At 45.7% G+C, this 26,506-nt stretch overlaps 2 protein-coding genes across 11 annotated transcripts in view; both read right to left on the bottom strand.

Moving 5' to 3' along the window:
* The window catches only part of PCBD2 (pterin-4 alpha-carbinolamine dehydratase 2), a 43,415-nt gene extending 37,284 nt beyond the window's left edge, over nucleotides 1–6,131 (bottom strand). The window contains exons 1-4 of one of the 10 annotated variants that reach the window (XM_069592089.1): nucleotides 5,906–6,013; nucleotides 4,703–4,759; nucleotides 2,505–2,636; nucleotides 877–1,104 (exon numbers count right to left, since the gene is read on the bottom strand). In XM_069592089.1, coding sequence (XP_069448190.1) covers nucleotides 877–1,104; nucleotides 2,505–2,636; nucleotides 4,703–4,714 — 372 coding nt within the window. In that variant the 5' untranslated portion in view covers nucleotides 4,715–4,759; nucleotides 5,906–6,013. Of the gene's footprint in view, nucleotides 1–876; nucleotides 1,105–1,401; nucleotides 1,588–2,504; nucleotides 2,637–4,702; nucleotides 4,760–5,419 lie in introns of those variants that run through there. The other 9 variants (XM_069592088.1, XM_069592090.1, XM_069592092.1 and 6 more) reach the window with 9 other exon arrangements.
* A 4,510-nt stretch (nucleotides 6,132–10,641) lies between these two features.
* On the bottom strand, nucleotides 10,642–26,278 carry TXNDC15 (thioredoxin domain containing 15). The gene is made up of 5 exons (XM_069592079.1): nucleotides 25,819–26,278; nucleotides 19,816–20,303; nucleotides 17,243–17,406; nucleotides 12,891–13,021; nucleotides 10,642–11,368 (listed from the first exon to the last, which is right to left on the bottom strand). Exons 1-5 carry the CDS (start codon nucleotides 26,048–26,050, stop codon nucleotides 11,172–11,174), a joined length of 1,212 nt encoding a protein of 403 aa, XP_069448180.1. The 5' UTR covers nucleotides 26,051–26,278; the 3' UTR covers nucleotides 10,642–11,171.
* Between the last annotated feature and the right edge of the window lie 228 nt (nucleotides 26,279–26,506).

Raw genomic sequence — 26,506 nt, 5'->3', positions numbered from 1 at the left:
GAGGTGCTTAATAAATATCCGTTAATGAGTATTACCTTTACAATAAAAATTAAACTACTTTTTAGAATTTAAATGCGTGTACAATTGTCACAGTATGAGTCAACTACACATGTGGAGAAAGACTACAAGAGGATAGAAAAAAAGATGGAAATAGTTGCAATGGGAAAATTTTTTTTTATTTGTACAACCCTATTTTAATGTTTTATAGCATTGCTTTATAGTTTAAAATGTACCTTTTCTGTATTGAAAAATAAGTGAAAGATAAGTGAGGATCTAACAGGGCCAGAGGGTCACCACCCTAAACGTTAGTTGTGAAAAAGACAAAATCAGCCTGGCAGCTGCCTGGACTACGATCGCCTAAGCCTCTAAGTTGCTAGAAGCCTTCCTGGCACTCACATCTAGGCCATGGTGTTGAAAATCAACATCCAGACAGGGTTGCCCTGTGACCATGAAAGATGAGAACAAAAATAAAACCATTCCTGTAACAGTGACTGTACTCGTGACAATAACAGAGTGTAATACAGAGAATCACGGACACCACGCCACAGTATCTCAACACAGACAAAACATAAACACTGTCCAAATCACAAAATACCACACACCCGCCCGCCCCCCAGGCTAATGAGAGGCTGCTGCTTCTTTACCAGTTTCAGCTTTGGTCCCACTATAGGCCATTCTCCCTACAGATAATACTTATTAAAATAGTGAGTCATAGAAGAACCCATTTTCTGACAGCATCCAACCCAGATCTGAGCCCTGATCCTTAAAGACTCCAAGATCACTAGCAGCAGCCCAAACTCTGTGATAAACTTTTCCCTACAGCATCCTCCTGAGATGCCCCACAGCACCCCGTAGAGGGTAAGTGCTCTCCCTCACCACAACAAGCAACAGCGCAACTCGTTCAGCTACAGCCATGTTCCCGGTGGGCTCTGGGTGGTGGGCGCTGGCACTTGTCATGACATCGGTTGCCATTACAGGCCTTACTGCTGAAGTCACAGAAGTCTGGCTGGAAAACTGACCCCAGGACATAATCTCAGGGCTGGTTCTCTGAGTATGTGCCCTGGTATCAGCTGATCTTCTTAACACCTGCCTTTCTCCTGAAAGCTGAGTGAGGTAGGGTAAAAAAGAGAGTCAAGTTAATTAAATGTCCTGGTGAATAATATTACTGTTAATCAAGGATGCCCTGCACAGCTTCCAAAGGTACCCTGAGCACAAGGTTAAGAGCGGGGCTGGATGACTGACTCATGGGCAGAGCCTTAGGCAACACTACTCAAGTACTTTAAGCCACATGTTCAAGCCCAATAAATTAGCCCAGGCTTAAAGAAGTCAGGCTGTACACATGTAAGAATTTTAATAAGCTTGGAAAATGCTACCTAGAGCTTATGCACAAGCTTACTGTACCAATGGGATTCCCTGCCACCAGCCACAGAGTGCTAAGCCCCTGACAAGAGCCGTCGAGCACGTGGGGCAGCAGGGACAAGGAGCCAGCTTGGTCCAGGCTTCCTCAGGAGTGGGAGACACAGCAGAAGGCTGGCAGCCAGATGGATGGAGAGCAGAATGGGCGTGCAGCACAGTGGAGCCAACGGCATTTGCTAGGAAAACATGTCGAAAGTTTCTTTGGTGGAAATCTGGTCCTCACACACCCTTCCAGAAACTAGCAAACACTGTAATCAATGTCTGCATTTATCCAATGCTTGTTTGTACCCAGAACTGTGTTAGGTACAATAGACAGTTATTTGAGCAAACATGGTCTCTGCCTTCTAGATGCTGACACCTAATATAAATAAAAACAATAAATCTGTCCAGAGGATTACCAAACTAACTGAACAAACACGGAACAGTCTAAAGCATGGACCGTATATAAATGCAGTGGAGTGAGAGCTGAAGGGTAAGTCATGGGAGACGACTCTCTAAACAGGGTGGGGCCCTACGGAACAGTTCCCCTGTTAAGGCTCAATCTTCAAGGTGGGGGCCAGCTTTCAAGAAAAGTTACAAGGGCTGGCTATTGGACTTGGAGAAAATGAACCAATCAGAGAAGAGGGTGCAGCCTGGGGAATGATTTAGAGACAGAAATGCAACTATCAGGAGAAAGAAAACCTGACAACCAAACAAGAAAACTCGGGGAAATCAGTCAAGCAGGGGTATGTTTCTCAACCATTTTCCTCATGCCCCCTTGTGATAAATATTAAAAGCTGACACCCCATTAATGTTATTGAAAATTTGAAAAGGAATTAAATATCCTAACCAACACCAAATCAGAGCAACAGTGGTTTCAGAATTTGACTTTTCCAAATCACATAAATCATCTCCTTCCCCTAAAGCTGAGAATCACCGAGTTGGGTGGCAGTAACTGTCAACAAGGAAAGAGTAATTATCAATGAATTATTTAGGAAGAAAAGATTTAGATCCTGGATCCACAGGGCACCAGACACCAGTACTAAATAGAGTTACAGCCTAAGGTGAAAAAAAAAAAAATGGCACAAGCAAAAATATGTACTAATTACCTGATTAAAATTTTTGAAAGAGAACTCTTTGTAGATGGCATCTCTCTCACTTAATTCCACCCATCCTGCTGCTTTAAGGTCAAGTATCACCTGGCTCCTCTCCTCTGCAGTCAACTGGTGGGTACCTGCTGACTATGAAAAGAACATATTTAATACCTGAAATATAGAGGTTTGGTTAAATTCAAATACATGTACAGCTCTTTACTTATGTAGAGATACAGAAAAAAGTGTTAAGGACAACGATTTCTAACGATTTCCCATTCTTTTGTTCTCAAAATACAAAGTTCTCAAAAGAGATAAAAACAAGACTAGCTCTGTACAAAATAAGTTGCCTCCACGGTATGTGGGCTTATCACCCCTTACAAACGCCTCTAACTTTACAATTCAGCTTTCCTGGTTTCTTACAGATAAAGTTGAGATTGACCATTTGGACATCTTACCAAAGATCATAACCAATGGCCAACATTCCAGGACTTAGGAAACTGAGGTAACACACTCACCCAAGGAAACACTGCAAGTCCAGCAGCAGAACCAGGATTAGAACTCAGGACTCTCAACTCCTGGGCCACTCTCTTTGGATGGCCCCATATCACCTCAGCAGCGTTCAGTCCTTACTCACAAGGGTCTCAACTATCTGAGCTCATCATCCCCTTTCAATTCTAATTAAGACCGATCAATCCTCAGAGAGGAAAAAACAAATGCACATTTACAGGGGATTTTGTAAAATAACTTCTGGGCGCTCACACACCCTCTGGGCTATAGGTTAAAAAGCCCTTGCTTCAGTGGAGTGAGTTTTCTCAGAAGCGTCAGTAAGACAAACGCCCTCAACCATCTGGTCACAGCACTGCCCACTTGGAAGCACTTGTGCACAGCTGTCCACCCTGTTCCTATTCATCCTGCTGAGGACACTCCCAAACCCAGAGTTCTCTTAGCTGACAAGCCCACACCTGCCGTGCTGATCGTTTTTTAACTGAAAGAACTCCAAGCAGCATGACAGACAGAAGAAAAGAGCACCCTAGGAGAAGTCAGAAGAGGTATGTTCTCATTCTGGCATAACTGCCCACCAGTACCTCCTGTCTTACCTGTACGCTGGGCTACTACCTTCTCAGGTGAGGGAGGGACTGGCCCCAGAAAGAATGAACTAACTTAAGGGTTCTTTATCAAAGGGCAAGCAGAGGCTGAGCTGGATACACTGCCGTGAAACTTCAACTCATTCCCACTTCAGAAATCCTAAAACCCTTTATCAGTGTAATGAAGAAGGCAAAGTAAGTAAACTTATAGAAAATTTGCCAAAAGGGAAAAAGGATGCTAAGGAGCCAACCTTCTAGTTTCTCTTCCTTGCTTAGTCAGCTACCATTCCCTACAATTAACAGGAGATAATGAGAATGCCTCTTAATTAAATAAAAATGTTTAAAGGCTTGTTATCAAAAACCACATACTTTCATTAGCTTTTTAATGACAGCTATGAAAAAGTTCACAGAAGACCTATTACAGGAAATTACCTAAAATTTTTAAACATTTAAATATTTTAATTCAACTAAGGCTATTTTCCCAAGGAAACAGAATTATCATTGAATAGCTGCAAAGAAAACTATTAACTATGCTGTAGGTTATGCAGCAGTCACTGGGAGTCTGCGGAGCGCACTCTGAGCTGTTTCCCTCCTCCCTAAACCTCCACATCTCCAGTGAGGTCCATGAACTGTGCTCACTACTGGTGCCTACCTAGGAACAGGAACCAAGTTCAGAACTGTAAAATGGAGTCACTTCACCCGTATAACATAAACAGTCCCCTTAAGGACACACACTCCACAGAACCCTTTGTGGTGGACTTAATTTTCTTTCTGTGAGAGCTATGCAGAGAGACAGGGAAAGCACAGGATTTGGAGAGCAATCTTCAATCCAAGCCTAGCTTTGTTACTTTCAGCTGTGGATGCTGAGTAAATCTTAGCCTCTCTGAATTGCAATGTTTTAGAGTGCGGATGTTACAACATACACCTGCCAAGATTTTTACAAGGCTTAAAGAGATCTTAAGTGTGGAGGCACCCAGCATAGAGCCTGGCACGTGGCAGCCACTCCAAAGGCACCTGTTTATTCACTCCTCCCCAATGCCACAACTGTACTCGATCACCAGCGCCCCAGATAGAAGTATGCCTTAGGACACGCCTAGGTGACAGTAAGCACTCAACTTGTGTTCTCACCTTAAAGGCCATGAAGCAGAATGCTTATCTTCTCCATCATCGAGTCACATTTTTTTTCTATTAAAAAAAAATTCAAACTGCCAAATGGGCTCTAACAAGCAATTTAAGAAAATGAAACGGTGAGTTGAATACAACATATTCCCACTAGGTGGTGCTGCATGTTAAAACTTTCACGTCAATTTACCCCCAATATGTTAATCTATAAAACGGGGAAACGCACCCGGCGCCTCTAGGTATTTAAAAAAAAAAAAATCAGTGTGCAACTCAAAAGATAATTATTTAGCAAATACTCCAAAAAATTAACACCAAGACAAAGGAGTTAATTCAACACTCAGGGCCCCGTTTACAGAGAGGGAGAGACGGTGCCTGCTCTCACCGACCGGACAATCTAAACGACCCGACAAGCAGCTTTAGTCACATCACGAGTGAAGAGTTTTCACAACTGCTTTGCATACTTTTTTTTTTTACACCTCAGTCGTGGTGGTTTGTTTTCCGGTTGGCAATTTCGGAGACTACGACGAAATTCTAAGCCAAGAAAAAAACTGGAAGATGCTACGGCCACCCGTGTCTCAGACCAGCGCGTCGGCAGGTGCCGGGTGCCCAAACGTGGCTACCCGAAGTCCGGGCCCACTTCGGGGCCTGCCGCGGTCCCTTCACCCCTCGGCCGGCATGGCTGGGCCTCGCCGTCCTCCCGCACCGCGGGCCCTCGGCACTCACCATGGCCGCGAGGCTCTGGCTCCTGCCTCTCAGCGCCGCGAACCAGCGCCGCGTCGCCCCCCGCGTCCCCAGCGCCGCCGCCATAGCCTCGCGCCCAGGGCTGCCCGGAGCGCTGCCTGCCCGCCGCCCGCCGCCCCGGAGCCAGGGGCCGTGCGGGAAGCTCCCAGCTGCAGCCCAGACCGTCCCGCAACGCCCTGCCCCGCCGCGCAGGCCGCGCAGGCCCAGACGCGGACCGGCCCCGGAAGGTCTCCAAGAGCTTCGATGGCGGGCGCCCCCGCAGGCCCCCGCAGGCCCCCGCAGGCCCCCGCAGGCCCCCGCAGGCCCCCGCAGGCCCCCGCAGGCCCCCGCAGGCCCCCGCAGGCCCCCGCAGGCCCGGGCGTTGTCAGCCCCGGCTTGAAGGGCCTTCGGCGTCATCGCTGCTCGGGTGCCAGGTTTCCCGCCTGGTGCGGAGCGGGTAGCGGGGCTGGCGCGGCTCTGAGGATGGACCTGCAGTTCGCTTTTCGGTGTCCGACGCTCGGGTTGTCGCTGCCTCGCCCACTGTCTGACCTCGCTGGGGCAAACAGCACCTGCGGGCTGGAGGATGTCGCGGACGGCGACAGGAAGAGATGAGCTGCAGGGGGGTCGGGGGTGACTGGAGACCACTGCGCTCTACTAGCGGTTGTGGGACAGTGAACTACAGCGATGCAAACAGGGCCTTCTAAGTAGGGGAGCCACCGGTAGAGTCTAAGCTCTGCTTTATTACTTAGCTGCCAGTGTCCTGGGCAGACTAACTCATCTCTCTCTGTCTAGATAAATAATTTGGAAAACCTAGCTCACAGTGCTTTCTAAAAGGTAGCACACTCAATATATAGTAGGCATCCCGGATATAACATGTGGACAGATTTAGATAAATTTTATATATAGATATATATATAGATATAGATATGTGGACAAAAGGGGTAGTCTTTCTTATATATATTTGTTTTAGTATTTTATTATCGCTTTTTTTTTTGAGATATAATTCACATACCATAAAATTCATCCCTTTAAAGGGTACAATTTAGTGGGTTTTAGTATATTCTTTTTTTTTTTTACTAAATAGTTCAAGCAAATTAATAATGTTTTGCAGAGAACAATACACTCAGGAATATACTTCTGAAACTATGAGAGTCCATTTAAGTTCAGCTTAGCAGCTGCTAGCATTTGGTTTTATTTCCCATGTGGACTTGGAAAAAAATAAAGCCTTTTCACCTAGAATAGTCTAAAATTCAGACTTATGGCCCAACCCATCTTCTTCACTCTTGCCCACCTGATGAAAACTCAGCAGAGGAATCCTGCTGTAGACCTTCATCAGACATCTCTGGTCTCAAGGCATTTATCTGAGATATCCTGGTTTCCTTTGCCTGATGCCATAACATGGATATATACAAGAGCTGGAACTGTAGATTGTATTTCCAAAATTTACTTTGGGCATTTGGGATCATGAAAAATGTTCTACTGTCTTGCTCATTGAAGTGAGAACAGAAATTAACTGGTAGTTGTGAAGTAACAAGTTGGAGACCACTCATCATTTTCCTTCCCTAATACTGCTGGATGAGACTGTGACACGTCAGCTCTTGTCATGAAAGCACTAGCAGCAGTTAGCTGGTTATGGTCCAGGGAGAGTGATGTCCACTGACAGGGGCTGTGAATGCCCTGCCCCAACATAGAGCTCTCTTACTAGGATCTAAGTCCCTTAGCAAAGATTTACTGGGCACGTCCTCTGTAATGGACACTGTTGAGAAAAACAGCCTCCTGCTCACAGTCTTTCATGTCCTGCTTGGCCAAATGGACTAGGCCTTGGGCCTGGAACGCTTCCTTACCAAAAAAGAGCCCACACAGCCTGTGCCAGGCTGATCGGCCTGTGAGAGTACCCTTCCTTGTTTCAGACTGAATGTGTGCTCCTTTATTCTGCTGAAGTATGGATGTCAGTGACCCTGGGGCACACACCATTTCAGAATGTCACATTCGGTGGGGGAGAGGGTGGCACTAGATGGGTGCTCTTTGGCCATAGGCTGGGGGTGAGGGACATCCTTGAGCCATGAGGGACCTATGCACACTACTGGGACTGACCTTGCTGTCTTTTCTCATGAGAATAAAAACGCTGTTCTATCCAGTGCTTGACCATGTTGTTTTCCTAGGTAACTCTAATACCAAGAAGTCAGGGACAAAAGAGTTGGGCTTACATCCCTGGCAGCTGGCATTGTGATGATTCTTGCTCTCCTCCATGGAGCTGCAGTCCCCTCCTGGCACGGGTTCCTGGTATACAGTGTTCTCAACAGACAAGTTTGACTGGTCTTGGACCACTTCCTTCCCCTCTAGTTCTCTTTCCCTCAACACCAGTGCTTCCCAGCTGACCCTCTACACTTGTCCTTCCAGGAACCACCTCTGTTCCATGTTTCCCTCCAGGGGAACCTCTGTAGCCTGCCTCAGCTAAGTGTCAGAAGCAAAGCCGTGGATCTGCTGGTCATCCTGGGAGCCTTTCCTCACCCTCCAGACTAGTTATTGGGCCCCACTATATATGAAACCATAGGAAAACTCCTGTCCCTTTGATAGGATAACTCCCACTCTGGGAATCTGCAACCAATAGATTATATCAGTTCAGTACAGTTCAGTTGCTCAGTCGTCTCCGACTCTTTGTGACCCCATGAATCGCAGCACACCAGGCCTCCCTGTCCGTCACCAACTCCCGGAGTTCACTCAAACTCATGTCCATCGAGTCAGCGATGCCATTCAGCCATCTCATTCTCGGTCGTCCCCTTCTCCTGCCCTCAATCCCTCCCAGCATCAGAGTCCTTTCCAATGAGTCAACTCTTCACATGAGGTGGCCAAAGTATTGGAGTTACAGCCTCAGCATCAGTCCTTCCAATGAACACCCAGGACTGGTCTCCTTTAAGATGGACTGGTTGGATCTCCTTGCAGTCCAAAGGACTCTCAAGAGTCTCCTCCAACACCACAGTTAAAAAGCATCAATTCTTCGGCACTCAGCTTTCTTCACAGTCCAACTCTCACATCCATACATGACCACTGGAAAAACCATAGCCTTGACTAGATGGACCTTTGTTGGCAATGTAATATCTCTGCTTTTTAATATGCTATCTAGGTTAGTCATAACTTTCCTTCCAAGGAGTAAGTGTCTTTTAATTTCATGGCTGCAGTCACCATCTGCAGTGATTTTGGAGCCCCAAAAAATAAAATCTGACACTGTTTACACTGTTTCCCCATCTATTTCCCATGAAGTAATGGGACTGCATGCCATGATCTTCATTTTCTGAATGTGGAGCTTTAAGCCAACTTTTTCGCTCTCCTCTTTCATCAAGAGGCTTTTATTTCCTCTTCACTTTCTGCCATAAGGGTGGTGTCATCTGCATATCTGAGGTGATTGATATTTCTCCCGGCAATCCTGATTCCAGCTTGTGCTTCTTCCAGCCCAGCGTTTCTCATGATGTACTCTGCATATAAGTTAAATAAGCAGGGTGACAATATACAGCCTTGACGTACTCCTTTTCCTATTTGGAACCAGTCTGTTGTTCCATGTCCAGTTCTAACTGTTGCTTCCTGACCTGCATGTAGGTTTCTCAAGAGGCAGGTTAGGTGGTCTGGTACTCCCATCTCTTGAAGAATTTTCCACAGTTTATTGTGATCCACACAGTCAAAGGCTTTGGCATAGTCAATAAAGCAGAAAGATGTTTTTCTGGAACTCTTTTCTTTCTTTTTTGATGATCCAGCGGATGTTGGCAATTTGATCTCTGGTTCTTCTGCCTTTCCTAAAACCAGCTTGAACATCAGGAAGTTCATGGTTCATGTATTGCTTAAGTCTGGCTTGGAGAATTTTGAGTATTACTTTACTAGTGTGTGAGATGAGTGCAATTGTGCGGTAGTTTGTGCACTCTTTGGCATTGCCTTTCTTTGGGATTGGAATGAAAACTGACCTTTTCCAGTCCTGTGGCCACTGCTGAGTTTTCCAAATTTGCTGGTATATTGAGTGCAGCACTTTCAGAGCATCACCTTTCAGGATTTGAAATAGCTCAACTAGAATTCCATCACCTCCACTAGCTTTGTTTGTAGTGATGCTTTCCAGGGCCCATTTGACTTCACATTCCAGGAATGAAGATTATATACACAACCATAAATCCATCAAGAGGACAGGTTAGGTAAGTAATGCTGAATCTATTCAAAGGCCTATATTATAGCCATGGTTAGGGACACTATTACAAACAGTGAAATATTTATCTTTGTTAAGCAAAAGAAGGGAGAAAAAGAAGCAATATCATGGCTACAAGTATGGGAAACGTAAGAGAAAGACTGGAGTGTTATGCATATGATGGTTGCCTGGGCCACAGAATCAAGGCAGGACAGGGCTCCAGCCCACATAGAGGCTCTGGAGAATGCTTAAGTTCGAAGCTGGGTTCCACCACTGGAAGTATATAACGAACAGCAAGTTATTTAGGGCCTCACTTACTCATTTTCCAGTGGAGTCAACCTCAGAGGGCCACTGTACAGGATAAAGGAAATGGTGTATGTCAAGCACTTAAAGCAATACATGGCATACATAGTAATATTCAAACAGTATTATAAGAGACGGAATAAGTAGAGGGCTTTTTTTCCTTAAATATTGTTAATACAGATACACATATGAAGGTTCAAATCCTAGATTCATCAGCATACTATGTATATAACCTAGTTAAGTTATTCAACCTCAATATGGCAGTTTAGGCTCCTGTGTGAAATGGAAATAATAATGGTACTTTTCTGAGCTACGGTCCCCTCCTGCCAGGGACTACCCCAGCCACAGCTGTCCATAGCGTGACACATACATTGTAAACCCCTATCAAATGTTACACTATGGGAAGGAGGCTCATCTAAGGTTCTATCTAAACTCTGGAAATGATTAATATAATAGTAGTTTATTATTATGTAGTCAGCTGTCATGTCTGAATTTAAGGGATCTTTCAGAAACAGCCTTTTGAAAAGTTCATGTAAATTACATGTTGTCTCTTTTCTACATGTGTCCTAAACTAGACCATAATCAACTGTGGGCAACAACAGTACTTTGTATTTCTTTCAGCTTTCATTAAACCTAGCAGAAGGCCAAGAACATTTTAAGTCAGTTAATGCATGCTATTAACATCTGCCTTACCCAGAAACAACTTCTTAAACCACTTTTCAGATCCTTTCAGTGAAATCAGAGGTCACAAACACCATAGTATCCAACTCTTTATTTTCCCATCAGCTGCTACTTATAAGGTCACAGCTATTGATCCTAATTATTCTTCCCATAGAAGAACATTTTCCTGCTTACTGATTCTGGGAGAGAAAAGACAAATGAACAGAAAATCAACTTTCTTAGATGTATACAAGAAATCAACAGTTTTCTGTATCTACAATCTGAAAGTCTTTTTTTCTGCCTAAGCAAGCATACTGTCACTCTGTTGATTACTCCACCAGAATACATCTTCACATGTCAAACTGGATTAGTCCCTTAAAATGTTCAAGCAGTAAAAACAAGAATGGTGAATTCTACTGAATATGTTTGCATTTGCTTATTATAGGACTAGTTAAAACATCAGTTTATAGTTTTTTTTACACATTCAACAGTTTAGCAAACACATGATTCCTTCAATCTGACTAAAGTTGTAAGCCAACACTTCACTGGAGAAAATACACGAAACTGCAGCATTAGTCTTTGAACTGAAGGACTGAAATTCTTCCCAACTCTCCTTTGAGTCTATCACTACTCCGCATGTTCCTGCTCTTGTCCCGGAATCAGCCACCGAATACTCTCAGTTCGAATGGTAGCGTACATAATAAAACTGATTAAAAAGAATAAGGAAAATACAAGCAACCAGTCCACACTTTTTATCAGAGTGCTGGGAAGAGGGCCTATTTGGTCAGCTTGAGTTACCACCACATTTTTCTTGGCTTCTATACCTGAAAGAGAAATCAGTTTTGTTTCAAATGAGATAGAAAACATTCCCACTACAGATTTTTCTTAAGTATTCTGCATGGCATGCAAAATGATATGTAGTCTTAAACGGCACAGCTAGCATACCTGGGATGGGCTTCACTTGCCTGTCAGTGTAATTTGTAACTTGCCCTTCTCTCCACCACATCAAAGGAGCAGGAATCCATTCAGTGGTTCAAAGCTAAAACCCTAGACTTTCAGTGAACTCACCAGGAGGGTCTGTGTCGGTGCACTGTCGGAGGTGTCTTTTGTCCTCTTTCAAGACCAAAGTTCAGCAGCTTAGTAAAGCTATTCTCAGCAGTCTACAGAATGCTGTCACAGGGTAAGTAATGCTAAATTCAAAATGTTTTAAAATACTTTACTGAAAGAATTGTTAGAGCGACTAACCAACACTGGGAGCAGTGATTACCAAAGTGATTACATAGATTCCACTTGTGTTCTAAGTTTCGTGAGAGCCCTGAACAAATTGGCTCCCCTTCTCCATATCAATCTAAACGACAAGTAGGGATCCTTTACAAGACTTGGAATAACTCAATACCTGGTAGGTAGTTACTCCCATAAGGTAATTCAGCTCTCTGTTCTTCTGCGTTAGATCTAAGTAACTACATACAGCTAAGAATACATGGAAGGTATGTTATAATTTTTATTTACTTCCAATGAATATATTTCAGGAAAAAGTGGGTGCTCATAACTGAGGCCTTAAAGCTTTTGAGGAATGAACTTTTCCAATGAAGGAAATTTTATCAGTATTCAGTACTCAGACTTGTACAGGATAAAAATAAGGGCCTGTGTTTCAGCAAATATTAAGGAATTAAAATAGCATCTACACATGAATTAATAAGTAGAACTCCGTACAACAACAAAAATGAAAAAAGCACAACCATACACAATAATGCAGATGACTCCCACAGACATAATGGTGAGTAAAACCAGTCAGACACGTACGAATCCATACTGTATGTCTGCATTAATACAAAGCTCAAAAACAAGGAATGCTATACTATGATAGTAGGCGGGAAGATGGTGCTTATCCTTGGGGAGAACAGGAGTGATAGTGCAGAAAGGGGGCTGGTAAGGTTCTCTTTCTGAATCTGAGTACTGGTTACTCAAGGTGTTCGCTTTGTGAAAATTCATCACTAGTCACAGGCATTAGTGACTGATGCATATTTCTGTGTAAATATTACACTTAAATGAATAATGTATATAAAAAGGTATCTATAGGTGTATGGCATGTGAATGTTATCTCAATAAAGCTGTTACATTTTTCAAAGCTATCTATAGTCATATTACTATTACCTAATCACGTTAAGCTTGCCACTGATTGACACACATTTAACAGGACCACGACATTTCATCAGAAAAGAAGTTTTACATTCCAAAGCCAATCTTGAATCCCTCACTTAAAGGTAATAGCTGATCAAAAGTCACAGAAGACATATTCCTCCAGCAATAAAATGTTGTCTTCTACAGCATATTATTTCTACATACCTGTCTGGTTAAAAATGAAGATTTTCAGCGTTTCCAGTGTTCGGTCTGTATGATTAAATCTAGCCATCGGTTTAGCCCCTTGAAATAACAAAATGTTCGGAACAGCCACGGTGCCAAACCTTGTAGAAAGGCTACAAGAGAGAAAACCTGAATTAACAGTGGGCTTCCTCACACAATTACGATTTCAGAATGGATGGAAATACATCAGAAAGGATCAGTTTCCCGTGACCTGTGGAGGCTTCTGACAACGAAATAAATAGGCTGTGGTTGTCTCTGACTGCCTTCCTCGTGGATCATGGTTGGGGGCATTCCCGTTCTGCTCTCTGACTTGCTTTCTATTACAACATGGAGCTGCCCCTGACACAATTATTCCACTACTTTTGTTTTTAACAGCCAAAACAGATCAGACCAGGAAATTCTAATGCATGGACAAATTACACTGTGTCAATTTACTTGACAGAAGAAACTTCAAATCTCCAGAATGCTCATTTCCATCCCTCATAAAAGATTCAACTTATGGATAAGCAGTTAGGTTGGTGAGTCGGTGCAAAGGAATCTACAATCTAACAAACACACCAGGAAGCTCACAATTAAGGCGGGACAGTTCAGAAGTAACATGGCCTGAGCGGTGCTGTTTCAATAGCGAGCAGTGGTGTAAGTCAAAATGCTCTGGGTTCAAGCCTCAGTTCCGCCACTAAATCAGCTGTGTGACCTTAGGGCAAATTATTTAACATTTCTAAGCCTCAGTTACCCCCACTAATAAAATGGTAATACTGGATAATCAGGATTTTTTCTTTTGCAAACATGCTGTAACATAAATATTAACTGTAAGGTCGGACCCCGCGGGCCATGATGGGCCGCCCCTCCTCTCCCTCCCGCCGGCGAGAAGGTCCCTAACGGAAGGATCCTCCCAGATCCCGGGGACCAATGACAGCACACTTCGCAGGTTGCCATGACGAGCCGCCACTCCTCTCCCCGGCCGGCGGAAGTCCCTAACGGAGAGATCCCGGGGACCAATGACAGCACACTTCACCACTAAAGCCACCCCGCCCCAGCCGCACAGAAAGACCTATCAGCCGGCGACGAGCCGGCAACCTATCCAAACCCCCATCCACTAAACCCTGCCATCCCTCGCAGGGTGCATACATAAACAAACTTCTAACACGGGCCGCGCGCGGACTTCCTCGACCTGCCCCGTTCGGGTCCGGGAACCCCACCGGGGAGCGCTTCGCCATTAAAGCCTGCTAGATATTCTTTTGGTGTACCTGGTCGTCTTTTACCGAACATTAACGTATGAGGCAAATACATGTCCCACAATACAATAAGACAGAGTATCCCCTATTCTCCATAACTGAGGCTCCATACCAGGCACTGAGAAGGATGCACAGAGATGCTGCTGCTGCTAAGTCGCTTCAGTCGTGTCTGACTCTGTGCGACCCCTTAGACGGCAGCCCACCAGGCTCCCCTGTCCCTGGGATTCTCCAGGCAAGAACACTGGAGTGGGTTGCCATTTCCTTCTCCAATGCATGAAGGTGAAAAGAGAAAGTGAAGTCGCTCAGTAGTGTCTGACTCTTAGCGACCCCATGGACTGCAGCCCACCAGGCTCCTCCGTCCATGGGATTTTCCAAGCGAGAGTACTGGAGTGGGGTGCCATTGCCTTCTGATGAAGAAGCAACAAAAGGGATGATAAAAGCCTGCAGGGAATTGAGAATAGCGTGGAGGCTGGTGTCAGATCCATAAGCAAAGAGTGCTGAGCATGTGCTAGGAGCTAGCCCTGCTGACTAGAGGGCCAGTGCAGGGCCCGGTCAAAGCTGGACAGTGACTTCAAATGTTCTTCCAATCAGTCTGTAACCTTGGGCCAGGCCACTGAGATCTTTCCCTGAAGCCTTTGTGGGAAATACTAATTTGTGGGGCAGCTTCTTTCTTCATAGACAATTTCAGGTAAACATTATCCACACTGGAAATCAGGGCCTCATTTTCATCACCAACTTGACTATGTTCCAAACTTCACAAATTTATTCATACACAACCGCTATGTGACCTAAGAAGTAGCCACTGACTTACAGCAGGAGAGGAGGACATGGTTTATTACCTCAGACAGAGTCACAGGGAAAATATTTAACATCTGCACTAAGTTATTTGTAACTTATCTTATTGAACATTCAGAAAAAACAAAACCCCACTGAACACTGTGAAAGACTACAAAACAAAGGTAAATGTATATCAAAGTCCTAAAACAATTCATCAAATTTATTGACTGTCTACCAAGAACATGCATTCAAGAATATAATGCATTCATAAATATAAGCAAGAAGAATGAGGGCAAGAAGGAAAGAAAAGAATTTTTTTTGAAAAAAGGACTTCTCTGGTGGTACAGAGGATTAGAATCTGTCTGCCAATGCAGGGGACACAGGTTCGATCCCTGGTCCAGGAGGATATCACAGCCAGTCAAATTGCCAACATCCGCTGGATTGTGGAAAAAGCAAGAGAGTTCCAGAAAAACATCTATTTCTGCTTTATTGACTATGCCAAAGCCTTTGACTGTGTGGATCACAATAAACTGTGGAAAATTCTGAAAGAGATGGGAATACCAGACCACCTAACCTGCCTCTTGAGAAATCTGTATGCAGGCCAGGAAGTAACAGTTAGAACTGGACATGGGACAACAGACTGGTTCCAAATAGGAAAAGGAAAAGGAGTACGTCAAGGCTGTATATTGTCACCTTGCTTATTTAACATACATGCAGAGTACATCATGAGAAACGCTGGACTGGAAGAAACACAAGCTGGAATCAAGATTGCTGGGAGAAATATCAATAACCTCAGATATGCAGATGACACCATCCTTATGGCAGAAAGTGAAGAGGAACTAAAAAGCCTCTTGATGAGAGTGAAAGTGGAGAGTGAAAAAGTTGGTTTAAAGCTCAACGTTCAGAAAACGAAGATCATGGCATCCGGTCCCATTACTTCATGGGAAATAGATGGGGAAACAGTGGAAACAGTGTCAGACTTTATTTTTTGGGGCTCCAAAATCACTGCAGATGGTGACTGCAGTCATGAAATTAAAAGACGCTTACTCCTTGGAAGAAATGTTATGACCAACCTAGATAGTATATTCAAAAGCAGAGACATTACTTTGCCGACTAAGGTCCGTCTAGTCAAGGCTATGGTTTTTCCTGTGGTCATGTATGGATGTGAGAGTTGGACTGTGAAGAAGGCTGACTGCCAAAGAATTGATGCTTTTGAACTGTGGTGTTGGAGAAGACTCTTGAGAGTCCCTTGGACTGCAAGGAGATCCAACCAGTCCATTCTGAAGGAGATCAGCCCTGGGATTTCTTTGGAAGGAATGATGCTAAAGCTGAAGCTCCAGTACTTTGGCCACCTCATGCGAAGAGTTGACTCATTGGAAAAGACTCTGATGCTGGGAGGGATTGGGGGCAGGAGGAGAAGGGGACGACAGAGGATGAGATGGCTGGATGGCATCATGGACTCGATGGACGTGAGTCTGAGTGAACTCCGGGAGATGGTGATGAACAGGGAGGCCTGGCGTGCTGCGATTCATGGGGTCACGAGTCGGACACGACTGAGCGACTGAACTGAACTGAACTGAAGCAATAAAGCCCATGCGCCACAACTACTGAGCCAAGTACCGCAACTACTAAAGCCGCGCGCCTTGAGGCAATGCTCTGAAATAAGGGAAACCACTGCAATGAGAAGCCCACACATGGCAACGAAAAGTAGTCCAGGCTCACCACAACTAGACAAGGCTCACCACAACTAGAGAAGGCTCACCACAGCTAGAGAAGGCTCACCACAGCTAGAGAAGGCTCACCACAGCTAGAGAAGGCTCACCATAGCTAGAGAAGGCTCACCACAGCTAGAGAAAGCCCACGCATAGCAACAAAGACTCTGCAACCAAAACAAATAGAAAGAATAAAAAAGAAATCCTTAGCAGACATAAAACAGGGGTGCCAAGAGTTAGGCTGTTAGGTTGGGGACCTACGCTGCAGGTGAAAGTCACACAGGAAGAACGTACTTAGGATGCTAATTTTGCTAATTCAATCTGGCCAGGACCCTAACATATCCTCTGCCCCCTCCCTTGCCATCAGGCAGAGCCATCTTTAAATTCCACCAGAGGAAGAACTGTCTTTCTTCTTAAGGAGCCTCCAGAAAGTCTCCCTCAGGAATGTGCCAATCCTCACTGTTCACACTGTCTCTCCTTCCCTCAATTCCATCTCAAAGCTCAGGCTCAAGACGGCCTCCTCTGCTCCTAACTTAACTGATTACGACCCCCAAGTAACTGTAACCATCGTCCAATGGGATGAGACATAAACCGCACTGAGGGAAGATACCTGCTGTGCTGAGATGCATCCAGTGCCAAAAAGTGAAGAGCTGGAAACGCGCGGGGCAGAGAATTAAAATGAGGGGCCAGACTGGCAGAAAATCGGCACCAAGGGGTGTAAAACAGGACTAGAGTGCAGTCACTACCGTTTGGGTTGAGAAAATCCATAAGGTCCTGTGGCAAAAGAAACAGAAAGTGTTAAAGTCAGCAGTAAAGGATGGGTACTTCTGCTGGAAGGATACTCAAGGGCAGGAAGCACCACTGACGCCAGGGTGAGGAGGTGGGGGCGGGGACAGTAGTGTAGCACCCGAAGAACCTTCTGGGGTGGACCCATATGGATCCACGGACCAGCAGAAAAGCAGCATCAAATGCCACATCACCAGCTTTCCTCCAAGGTTTTCCTTTTTTAATATACATATTAATAAAGGATAGTTCATCTACAATGTTGTGTTAATTTCTGCTGTACAGCAAAGTGATTCAGTTATATATACACATATTCTTTTTCATATTCTTTTCCATTATGGTTTATCACAGGATATTGAATATAACTCCCTGTGCTATACAGTAGGACCTTGTTGTTTATCCATCGTATATGTAATGGCTTGTCCATCCTATATCTATTAATCCCACACTCCCAATCCACTCCCTCCCCACTGCCTCCCCTTGGCAACCACAGGTGTGTTCTCTGTCTGTGCGTCTGTTTCTGTTTTGTAGATAGGTTCATTTGTGTTGCATTTTAGAGTCCATTTTTAAGTGATATCATATGGTGTTTATCTTTGTCCTTCACTTAGTATGATAATCTCTTGCCCCATCCACGTTGCTGCGAATGACACTATTTTTCTCCTTTTTACGACTGATTAATATTCGTGTGTGTGTGTGTGCGCGCACGCCACATCTTCTTCATCTGCTCCTCTGTCAATGGACATTTAGGTTGTTTCCACATCTTGGCTATTGTAAACAGTGCTGCTATAAACACAAAGGTGCGAGTCCCTTTTGTTTTTGGTCACGCAGTGTGGCAAGTGGGACCTTAGTTCCCCAACCAGGGATCAAATACCCACCCCCTGCTGTGGAAGCAGAGTCTTAACCAGTGGACCGCCAGGGAAGCCCCAGCATATGTCTATTTGAGTTGTGGTTCTGTCTGAATATATGCCCAGGAGTGGGGTTGCTGGATCATATGGCAACGCTAATTTTAATCTGATGAGGAACCTCCATACTGTTTTCTAGAGTGGCTGCACCAACTTACATTCCCACTAACAGTGGAGGAGGGTTCTTCCTCTAAGCTTTCTTAATATTACTATAGAGCAATTTTAATATTTTTCATAATTCTTCAATTCATACACTAAGTACTCACAGGGTACAAGCTAATGTCCCAACCTTAGAACTGTGCATCTCACACAATCAAACAGAATCATTAAAGCACTGTGGTCTCAGGCCCAAACTATAATCTCAGCAGATCCAAGTCTATACTAAGCAGTCAGCTCCATGTATTTGGCCAAATGTTACTTCAATCTGAGGGTGGATCATCCCCGCCACCACGCTAACTCTGACCACTCAAAGTGCTTTCTCCTGTGTACACATGGAACAGCCACACGACAGTTCACACAGCTGAGCCCCAGCATTCACCAGGCACTGAGGGCAGGGTGTGACACCTGCCTTGGAAGGGAGCTCAACGTACTGTATGTACCCTAATTTAAAATCAGCAATCACATGGAACTTCCCTGGTGGTCCAGGGGCTAAGACCCTGAAGTCCCAGTGCAGGGGGCACAGGTTCGGTCCCAGGTCAGGGAACTAGATCCCACATGCCACAACTAAGACTTCACATGCTGCAACGAACAACCCTACAAGACTGAAGGCCCCTCGTGCCACAGCCAATGCCCAGCGCAGCCAAATAAGCAACTATTTCTTAAATAATGATAAAATAAGCAACCACAGTTCTCACAGCTAGGATTCTTTTCTTATATAAGCAGCCTGAATTCAGTCTGCTCTCTGGCTTTAACAATCTGACAGAAAACATTAGTCAGAATCCTGGTATTCTCTTTAGAATCACCATTTATCCAACTAGCTGGAAAGCACAGCTGGCCTGGACAAGTGTGTCGGCTCTCAGTCCAGAGTAAACACTAGGTTCATACTCTCTGGAGGGAAAAAAAAAACTTTCCAGCAATATAACAAACTTCTCAGGGACATGACTGGTCCAAGCAATGGTACATTACAATTTTAGTAATTCAGATATCTCATTTTTATGTCTCCATAACAAATACCTCACTGAGAAGAAAAGTGCTATGATTCTGATACCAAGCACCTCCCTGTCCACTGGGATTTTTATCATGGGTCTTGGTGGTGAGATTACCCCAAGGATGACTAGGTTTAGGCCACCTAAAAAGCATAGTCAACACTAGTTATATCTCCTCCTTTCCCTACATATATCACAAAAAGTCAAGTGAATTTTCACCAATGCAGCCACTAAATGCTACCCCACTTACAATATGATGAAGATTATGACTCTGCGTGTGAAAGATGACAGAGTATTAAATCATAAAAGCAATGTGCAGAAAAGGAGGAAAGTACTGAATAATCTTTTCTTACCTGTGACATATTCAAAATTTTCAGAGTGAAATTTTCTAATCCTGTCACATTTCTCTCCTCACAGTTGACCTTCGGGGATTTCAGACTTTCGGTGGCATTGGCATCCTCAGTTGGGGCGGGGTCGGATTCCGCCACATCAGGCTCGGTGTAGTATTCCTCTTCTCTCTCCGAGAAACTTGCTCCAGCTCTGTCCAGGGAGAAGAGGCTCTCCCGGAGGTTGCACCTCGAGTCCTCCTCCCCTCTGGCCCCGCAGGTGCCGCTGCTGGACTCTGGGCTCAGCTTGTCCTCGGCTTCCCCAGGAATCACCGACAACATCACCATGTGGTTGCCGTCAGCATCCAGCCCCAGCACTGCCTCCGTCTCTTCTGCAGACAGGTCCTGGCCCACTGGGTCAGGGGAAGGCATCTCCTCACTCATGTACACAGCCCCCACCTGGAATGGGTAAGCAGGCTGCTCCTCTGACCATAAGTGACTTCTTTTCTCTGCAACTAAAACATGCCAGCACGTTCACAGTCATATCTGACTTCAAAATAAGTGAATTCCAAAGAATCACAGTCCTCAAATATGAAAAATTTCCCCTCCAGAGTAAAAAGTTACATTCCCGTTAAACTATCAGAGAGCCACCCATCATTCTCTAGGTCATGAAGAAGATCACAAGGGGGTACCAGATCAATGAATGCCCAGAAGTGGACAAACGCACAGCTTCCCATGAAACCTGCAGCCTGCCATGTGGATCACAAGCAAAAACATTCCGCTCCAGACATCCAATTAGGAAAGTACAGTACAAACACTTTAACAATTTAATTGGTTTGATGAGACTATCCCAGAAAATAATGATGGCTTTATGGGAAGATTCTCCAGTGATCATGTACAGGTGTGAGAGTTGGACCGTAAGAAGGCAGAATGCCAAGAATTGATGCCTTTGAATTGTGGTGCTGGAGAAGACTCCTGAAAGTCCCTTGGACAGGAAGGAGATCAAACCAGTCAGTCTTAAGAGAGATCAACCCTGAATATTCACTGGAAGGACTGATGCTAAAGCTGAAGCTCCAGTATTCTGGTCATCTGATGCACACAGATGACTCATTGGAAAAGTCCCTGATGCTGGGCAAGATTGAGGGCATAAGGAGAAGAGGGTGTCAGAGGATGAGATGGCTGGACAGCATCACAGATGCAATGGACGTGAACTTCAGCAAACTCCAGGAGGTAGTGAGGGACAGGGAGGCCTCATGTGCTGCAGTCCATGGGGTCGCAAAGAGTCAGACACAGCTGGGCAATGAATACAGAAGATTCTACTGTGGCAAAGCATCTTTGCACCCATTACATCAGCTCTGAGACACGGATGGGATGAAGGTTACCAAGTCAGCTTAATAGATGACTGACCTGCAGTACAAGAGGTTCAGCGTGACACGCAATGGCACAAAGCAGTAAGCAACAGGAGCGGAGTCTTGCGGCTACTGCTCCAGAGCGGGCCTTACCTCCCTGCAAGATACCTCCGAGGGCTGCCAGGCCACACTACCTGAGGAACACCGCTACCTCTAGCAGCAGCTCCTCCTGGGGGAGCCTCCACCACTGGCCTCTGCTTTCCCACCTGCTGCCCTTGGGCTGCAGCCCACAGGAGTGCTTAAGGAGGCACCCAGCAGAGCTGGCACAGCCAGGAGAGGAGGCTTTCCGCTCGCTCTAGAGCCACGAGATGGGGCTTGAGCCAAAGGTCTGGGTAAGGGAGGAGTCCGAGGCAGTCTCACACATCCATACAGGGGGCTCCACTCACCTCTGTAATAATAGCTCCTGCCCTCCACCTCTCATGACCTCAACAGCCGCCAGACTCTGGGTAAGGAAGGAGTGCAGCTGCACCCGGACGAGTCCACCATATGGCTGGGGAGCCAGCAGCTGTGGAAGGAGTCCTGCATGCAAAGGAGCGTGTCTACCAGAGTGTGAGTGACCAACTGGCTTCAAAGCTGGGGAGGGGTCTGGGAGCTTCCTAAGGCATGCACGCTTGTATAATGTCTCAAAGAACATTTCCACAGATGTCTGCAGACTCATTCGGCAATTCAAAAACACTCTCCAGGAATTCGTTTCAGGCTAAGTGGAAAAACAGAACCCAGATTTACTCTCCCTCCTGAAACAACCCCCAAAACAGCCAAATATGTTCAACAACAGCTTCAGGAGACTGAGACAGGGAAAGACAGTGATCACTGAAAACACAGCAAACAGACGAGAAGAGCCCTACAACAGCAGCAGCTTACTGCCTGAGGGAGTTCCTGCCTTGACTCAGTTGAGATGGAGGGTCCAGAAAGACTAAGAAAGCCAGAGTCTGCACAACAGAACCCTGGAGATGGGAGAGCTGCAGAAAGAGCACTCCGGTCATCTGTGGAGGGGCCTCCAGAGTGTACTGGTCAGCATATGCATGTAAGTAAACTACCCAAAACCAGGGAAAGAACCACTCAAAAGGATTAGAGACAACAATTACCCAATATCCACAGAAAGCTGGGAATAGGACCTGTCCCCACCACTACACTGGAAAACCTCATAAGCCACAGAGCCCTGCGAAGAGTGCACAAAAGGGACTTGCTTTGGTGCGTGCATGCTGAGTTGTCAAGTTGTGGCCAACTCTTTTCAACTTCACGGACTGCAGTCCACCAGGTTCCTCTATCCATGGAATTTTCCAGGCAAGCATACTGGAGTGGTTGCCATTTCCTCCTTCAGGGGATCTTCCTGACCCAGGGATCGAACCCACATCTCCTGCATTGGCAGGCGGATTAGCAGGGTCCAATTAACCCTAAAGTAAAGATAGCTCTGCTCTCATCTAGCAAACCTGAAAAGTAAGAATCAAACTGTGTTCAAATAACTGGATATCTGAACAAAGCTCAAGAGTATTTATAAGAATACTAAAATACCTAGCACTCAACAAACTAAAAATTTACATCTGGCATCCAGTCGAAAATTACCAGGCGTGCAAAGAAGCAGGGAAATTCTCCTCATTATCCATAATGAGAATAATCAAACCTGACTAAGAACTTGCACGGTTGTCAGAATTATTAGACAAGGCTATTAAAACAGCAACAACTGCATTACATGTTTAAAAAGTAGATGCAGAGAACACAAGATATATAAAAAAAAAAAAAGAGATCAAAATGTAAGTCAAAACCACAACGAAATATCACCTCATACATATTAGACTGGCTATTATCAAAAAGACAAGAAATGACAAATGTTGACAAGGGTGTGGGCAAAGGGGAGCCCTTATGCACTATCAATAGGAATGTAAATTGGTGCAGCCTCTGTGGAAAACAGTATGGAGCTTCCTCAAAAAATAAAACATAGAGCTACCATGTGATTCAGCAATTCCATTTCTGGGTATTGATCCAAAGAAAATAGAAACACTCAAGAAGATACATCCACCCCTATGTTCACTGCAGCGTTATTTACAAAAGCCAAGACAGGAAAGCAATCAATGGACCAATGGATAAAGAAAATGTGATATATACATCATACATACTAACATGAATATGTTAATATCACATCAATAATATATTAATGTGATATTATATGTGTGTATATATATCACATTGTTCAGCCATTAAAAAAAAGGAAATCTTGCCATTTGCAATAACATGGATGGACCTCCTTGAGGGCATTATGCTAAGTAAAATAAATCAGAGGAAAACAAATACTGTATGATCTTTCTTATATGTGGAATCTATCAATGTATAAACATACACAATTGTTTCTGAAAATCTAGCTCTGAAAAGGAAAAGAAAGAGCAGGTAGTTGTTACGGGCAGGTAGGGGGCTAAGGGACAGGATTTGGTTGTTAGGACATAAGGTAAAGCGTCTGTCTGCAATGCAGGAGACCCAGGTTCGATCCCTGGGTTGGGAAGATCCCCTGGAGAAGGAAATGGCAGCCCACTCCAGTATTCTTGCCTGGAAAATCCCATGAACAGCAGAGCCTGGTAGGCTACTGTCCATGGGGTTGCAGAGAGTCGGACATGACTGTGCAACTTCACAAGGACATAAAACTGATGGGAAAACAGGTAAGCAGGGAGAGATGACAGGTTAGATACAGCAGAGTACAGGGTTTGGGAAGCAAGGCAGGTCCTGACAGAAGTGGGTCAAGCACTATTTTGACTATGACCTAGGGAAGGGGTTGGGTGCCTGGACAGGGAGTTCTGCCAAGATGGTGGGGATGGCAGTCTTTCTGTAGCCCTGGGTTGATAAATGTGTACTACATGTATAATCAGAAGTCAAACTCAACGTGATTACTGGATTGTTCTTAAGATGAGAGCAGGAGATGAAGCCAGAGAGGCTAAAAGTCTGGAGAACAAAAGGTGGCAGACTGGGGAGCCAACCCCACTCTCAAATGCACCAGCTCTGTAGAGATCTGCTCTCTGACCCTAATCAACATTCCAGGTCCCCTAAAGCAAATGGAGAATGCCAACATCCTGAAAGAATCTCCAGAGAAAAAAATCAGGGCACAAAATAGAATCTGGTGCTCCTGATCGCCTTCATGTACAACTAGATAGATTTCCCTTACAGAACATCAAAAGGAAGTCTGAGTGATGCAAAGAGTTAGAATTTTGAGTCAGAATAAGAGAAGACAGAAACTGTCATGCGATGTCTCTCCCCAAAGTCATCATGGGCTTTGGATTTGTTTTGAATACTTTTTCCTTTTTTTCTCCTTTATGACCTTCAGGACACTGGAAATACCCAGTGAACTCTCTACCATCGATGTAACTGTACAGACTCTGCTGCTGCTGGCAGTATGGTTATACAATTTTTGTGATAGGAAAACAAGTTCTTTTGAATAAAAATAACCAATGATGCTCAAAAAGCGCTAAGGATACTGCCTGGCATTTAATGAGTGTTTTCATTACTTTTCATAACTCAGCAAGCCGGCTGCCTTGCCTCTTTCCAGGACATTGTTGCAAAAGGAAAGACCTGCATACTTCTGATCCATGAGCGCTAAGTCGCTTCAGTTGTGGCCTACTCTTTGCGACCCCATGCACTGTAGCCCACCAGGCTCCTCTGTCCATGGGATTCTCCAGGCAAGAATACTGGGGTAGATTGCCATGCCCTCCTCCAGGGGATCTTCCCCACCCAGGGATCGAACCTGCATCTCTTCTGTCTCCTGCACCGGCAGGCGGGTTCTTAAGCACTAGCATTACCTGGGAAGCCCGCGTATTCCTGGTTAAGTTCTGAATAACAAGCAAGGTCAAAGGGTCTGGACTTTAACAGAGCTGTGAGGAGTGGGGAGAAAGAACAATGAGAGTAAGTCCCAGCCACGCCTCCAGGTGGCTGCCTTCCTCCACAGAGGAGGGCCTAAGAGCATGATCTGGCAAGCAGCGGGTTACCCGGGGTGTCTGCTGTGTTGTTCCCATCTATCCCTCACACAGGCACCTGAGCAAGAATGACCTTCTTAAGAAAGTGGTCCAGCAGGGTGCAAAGTGAATCGTGGGCTTTGCAGTGAGAGATACAGGCTCTGCCAATTACCAGAAGCACAAATGTAGGCAGATTATTTAGCCTCTCTGAGCTCAGCATCTTCACCAGTAAAACAGGGATACTCAGAACATATCTTGGTGGGAAGACAAAAGGAGAAAATGATAGAAGGTACTATGCACAGTTCCTGGCTCCTACTAAGGGCACGGTTCTTGATCAGTCTCTCTAAGTCGTGTCCGACTCTTTGCGACACGGTACAGGTCGGCTACTCGTTATGATTATCATTAATAATAAAGTGCTCAGCACATGCGGGTACGCCTCAGTAAGCGCTAATACACGGTCGGGGCATCCCGCCCCAGCGCCTCCCACCCCGGACCGCCAGCCGGGACCACCGGAGGAAAGAGGCCGGGACAACGCGGAGAGGGGCGCTCTAGAGGGCGCCAGGAAGAGGCGAGGCGCGCAGATCGGGGCCTTCGCGCAGATGAAAGAGCGTCGCCCAGGTAGACCGCCTTGCCGGTCATTTCACGCACAGCCTCCCGCGCCGCCGCTCACGGCCCCAGCCTGTACTCACTCTCCTCGGCGCGGGCAGGAGACCCCAGCACCCACAGCAGAACCTGCCACCAGCCTAGGAGCCGCATGGTGCGGGGCGGGCCCCGGCCCGTACACCCAGGCCGAAGGGCAACAGGCGCACAGCGGCGCGAGTCGCGCTCCCCGGCGGAGGAAGGCTGGGGGAGGAGAGGCCGGGAGCGCGGGCGCGATCCCGCGCCGCCATCTTGGCAGCTGGCAGCCACCGAGGGCGCCATCTTGGAGTCGGGCGGCCGGCTCTGGCTCCTGGGCTCTTGCTTGCGCCGTGGGGCTCCCGGCTGTTTTCCAAATTGCCTGACCCTGGTGCGGCCTGGCGGCTGGCGGCACACCCTGCGCCCCTGCCCAGCACTTCCTTCTCGGGCCAGAAAGGCCCAGAAGCCTCCTGTTGGAGCGTTTATGGGGCTTCAGATCTCCAGCTATCCTTCCCAGGTTGCCAGATAAAACACAGGATGTCTATTTAAAAATTTCACATAAACAACGAATGATTTTTCTCACTGTAAGAGACCGACCAATGCTAGGCTGCCCTAGTTTTGCTATAGTACATTTTCTAGTGGGACCAGAAGGATCTGGGACAATGGACACCATGGGTGGAAGAGCCCACATTTGTAAACTAGATCACTACAGTCATCATTTGGAATAACAACCTTACCCCCAACAGTGTAGTAGCAAAGATT

This window comes from Ovis canadensis, chromosome 5 (assembly GCF_042477335.2).
Source record: "Ovis canadensis isolate MfBH-ARS-UI-01 breed Bighorn chromosome 5, ARS-UI_OviCan_v2, whole genome shotgun sequence".
NCBI lineage: Eukaryota > Metazoa > Chordata > Mammalia > Artiodactyla > Bovidae > Ovis > Ovis canadensis.
This window is presented reverse-complemented; position numbering and strand designations above follow the sequence as displayed.

What these genes read in the sequence shown, in the direction of transcription:
- TXNDC15 (XM_069592079.1), bottom strand. Translation starts at nt 26,050, where the DNA reads ATGGCGCCCTCGGTGGCTGCCAGCTGCCAAGATGGCGGCGCGGGATCG. An exon ending in TCCTGCCCGCGCCGAGGAGA is followed by an intron (nt 20,304 to 25,818) that starts GTGAGTACAGGC and finishes GGCATGTTTTAG; the next exon opens with TTGCAGAGAAAAGAAGTCAC. An exon ending in AAATTTTGAATATGTCACAG is followed by an intron (nt 17,407 to 19,815) that starts GTAAGAAAAGAT and finishes CTTTTGCCACAG; the next exon opens with GACCTTATGGATTTTCTCAA.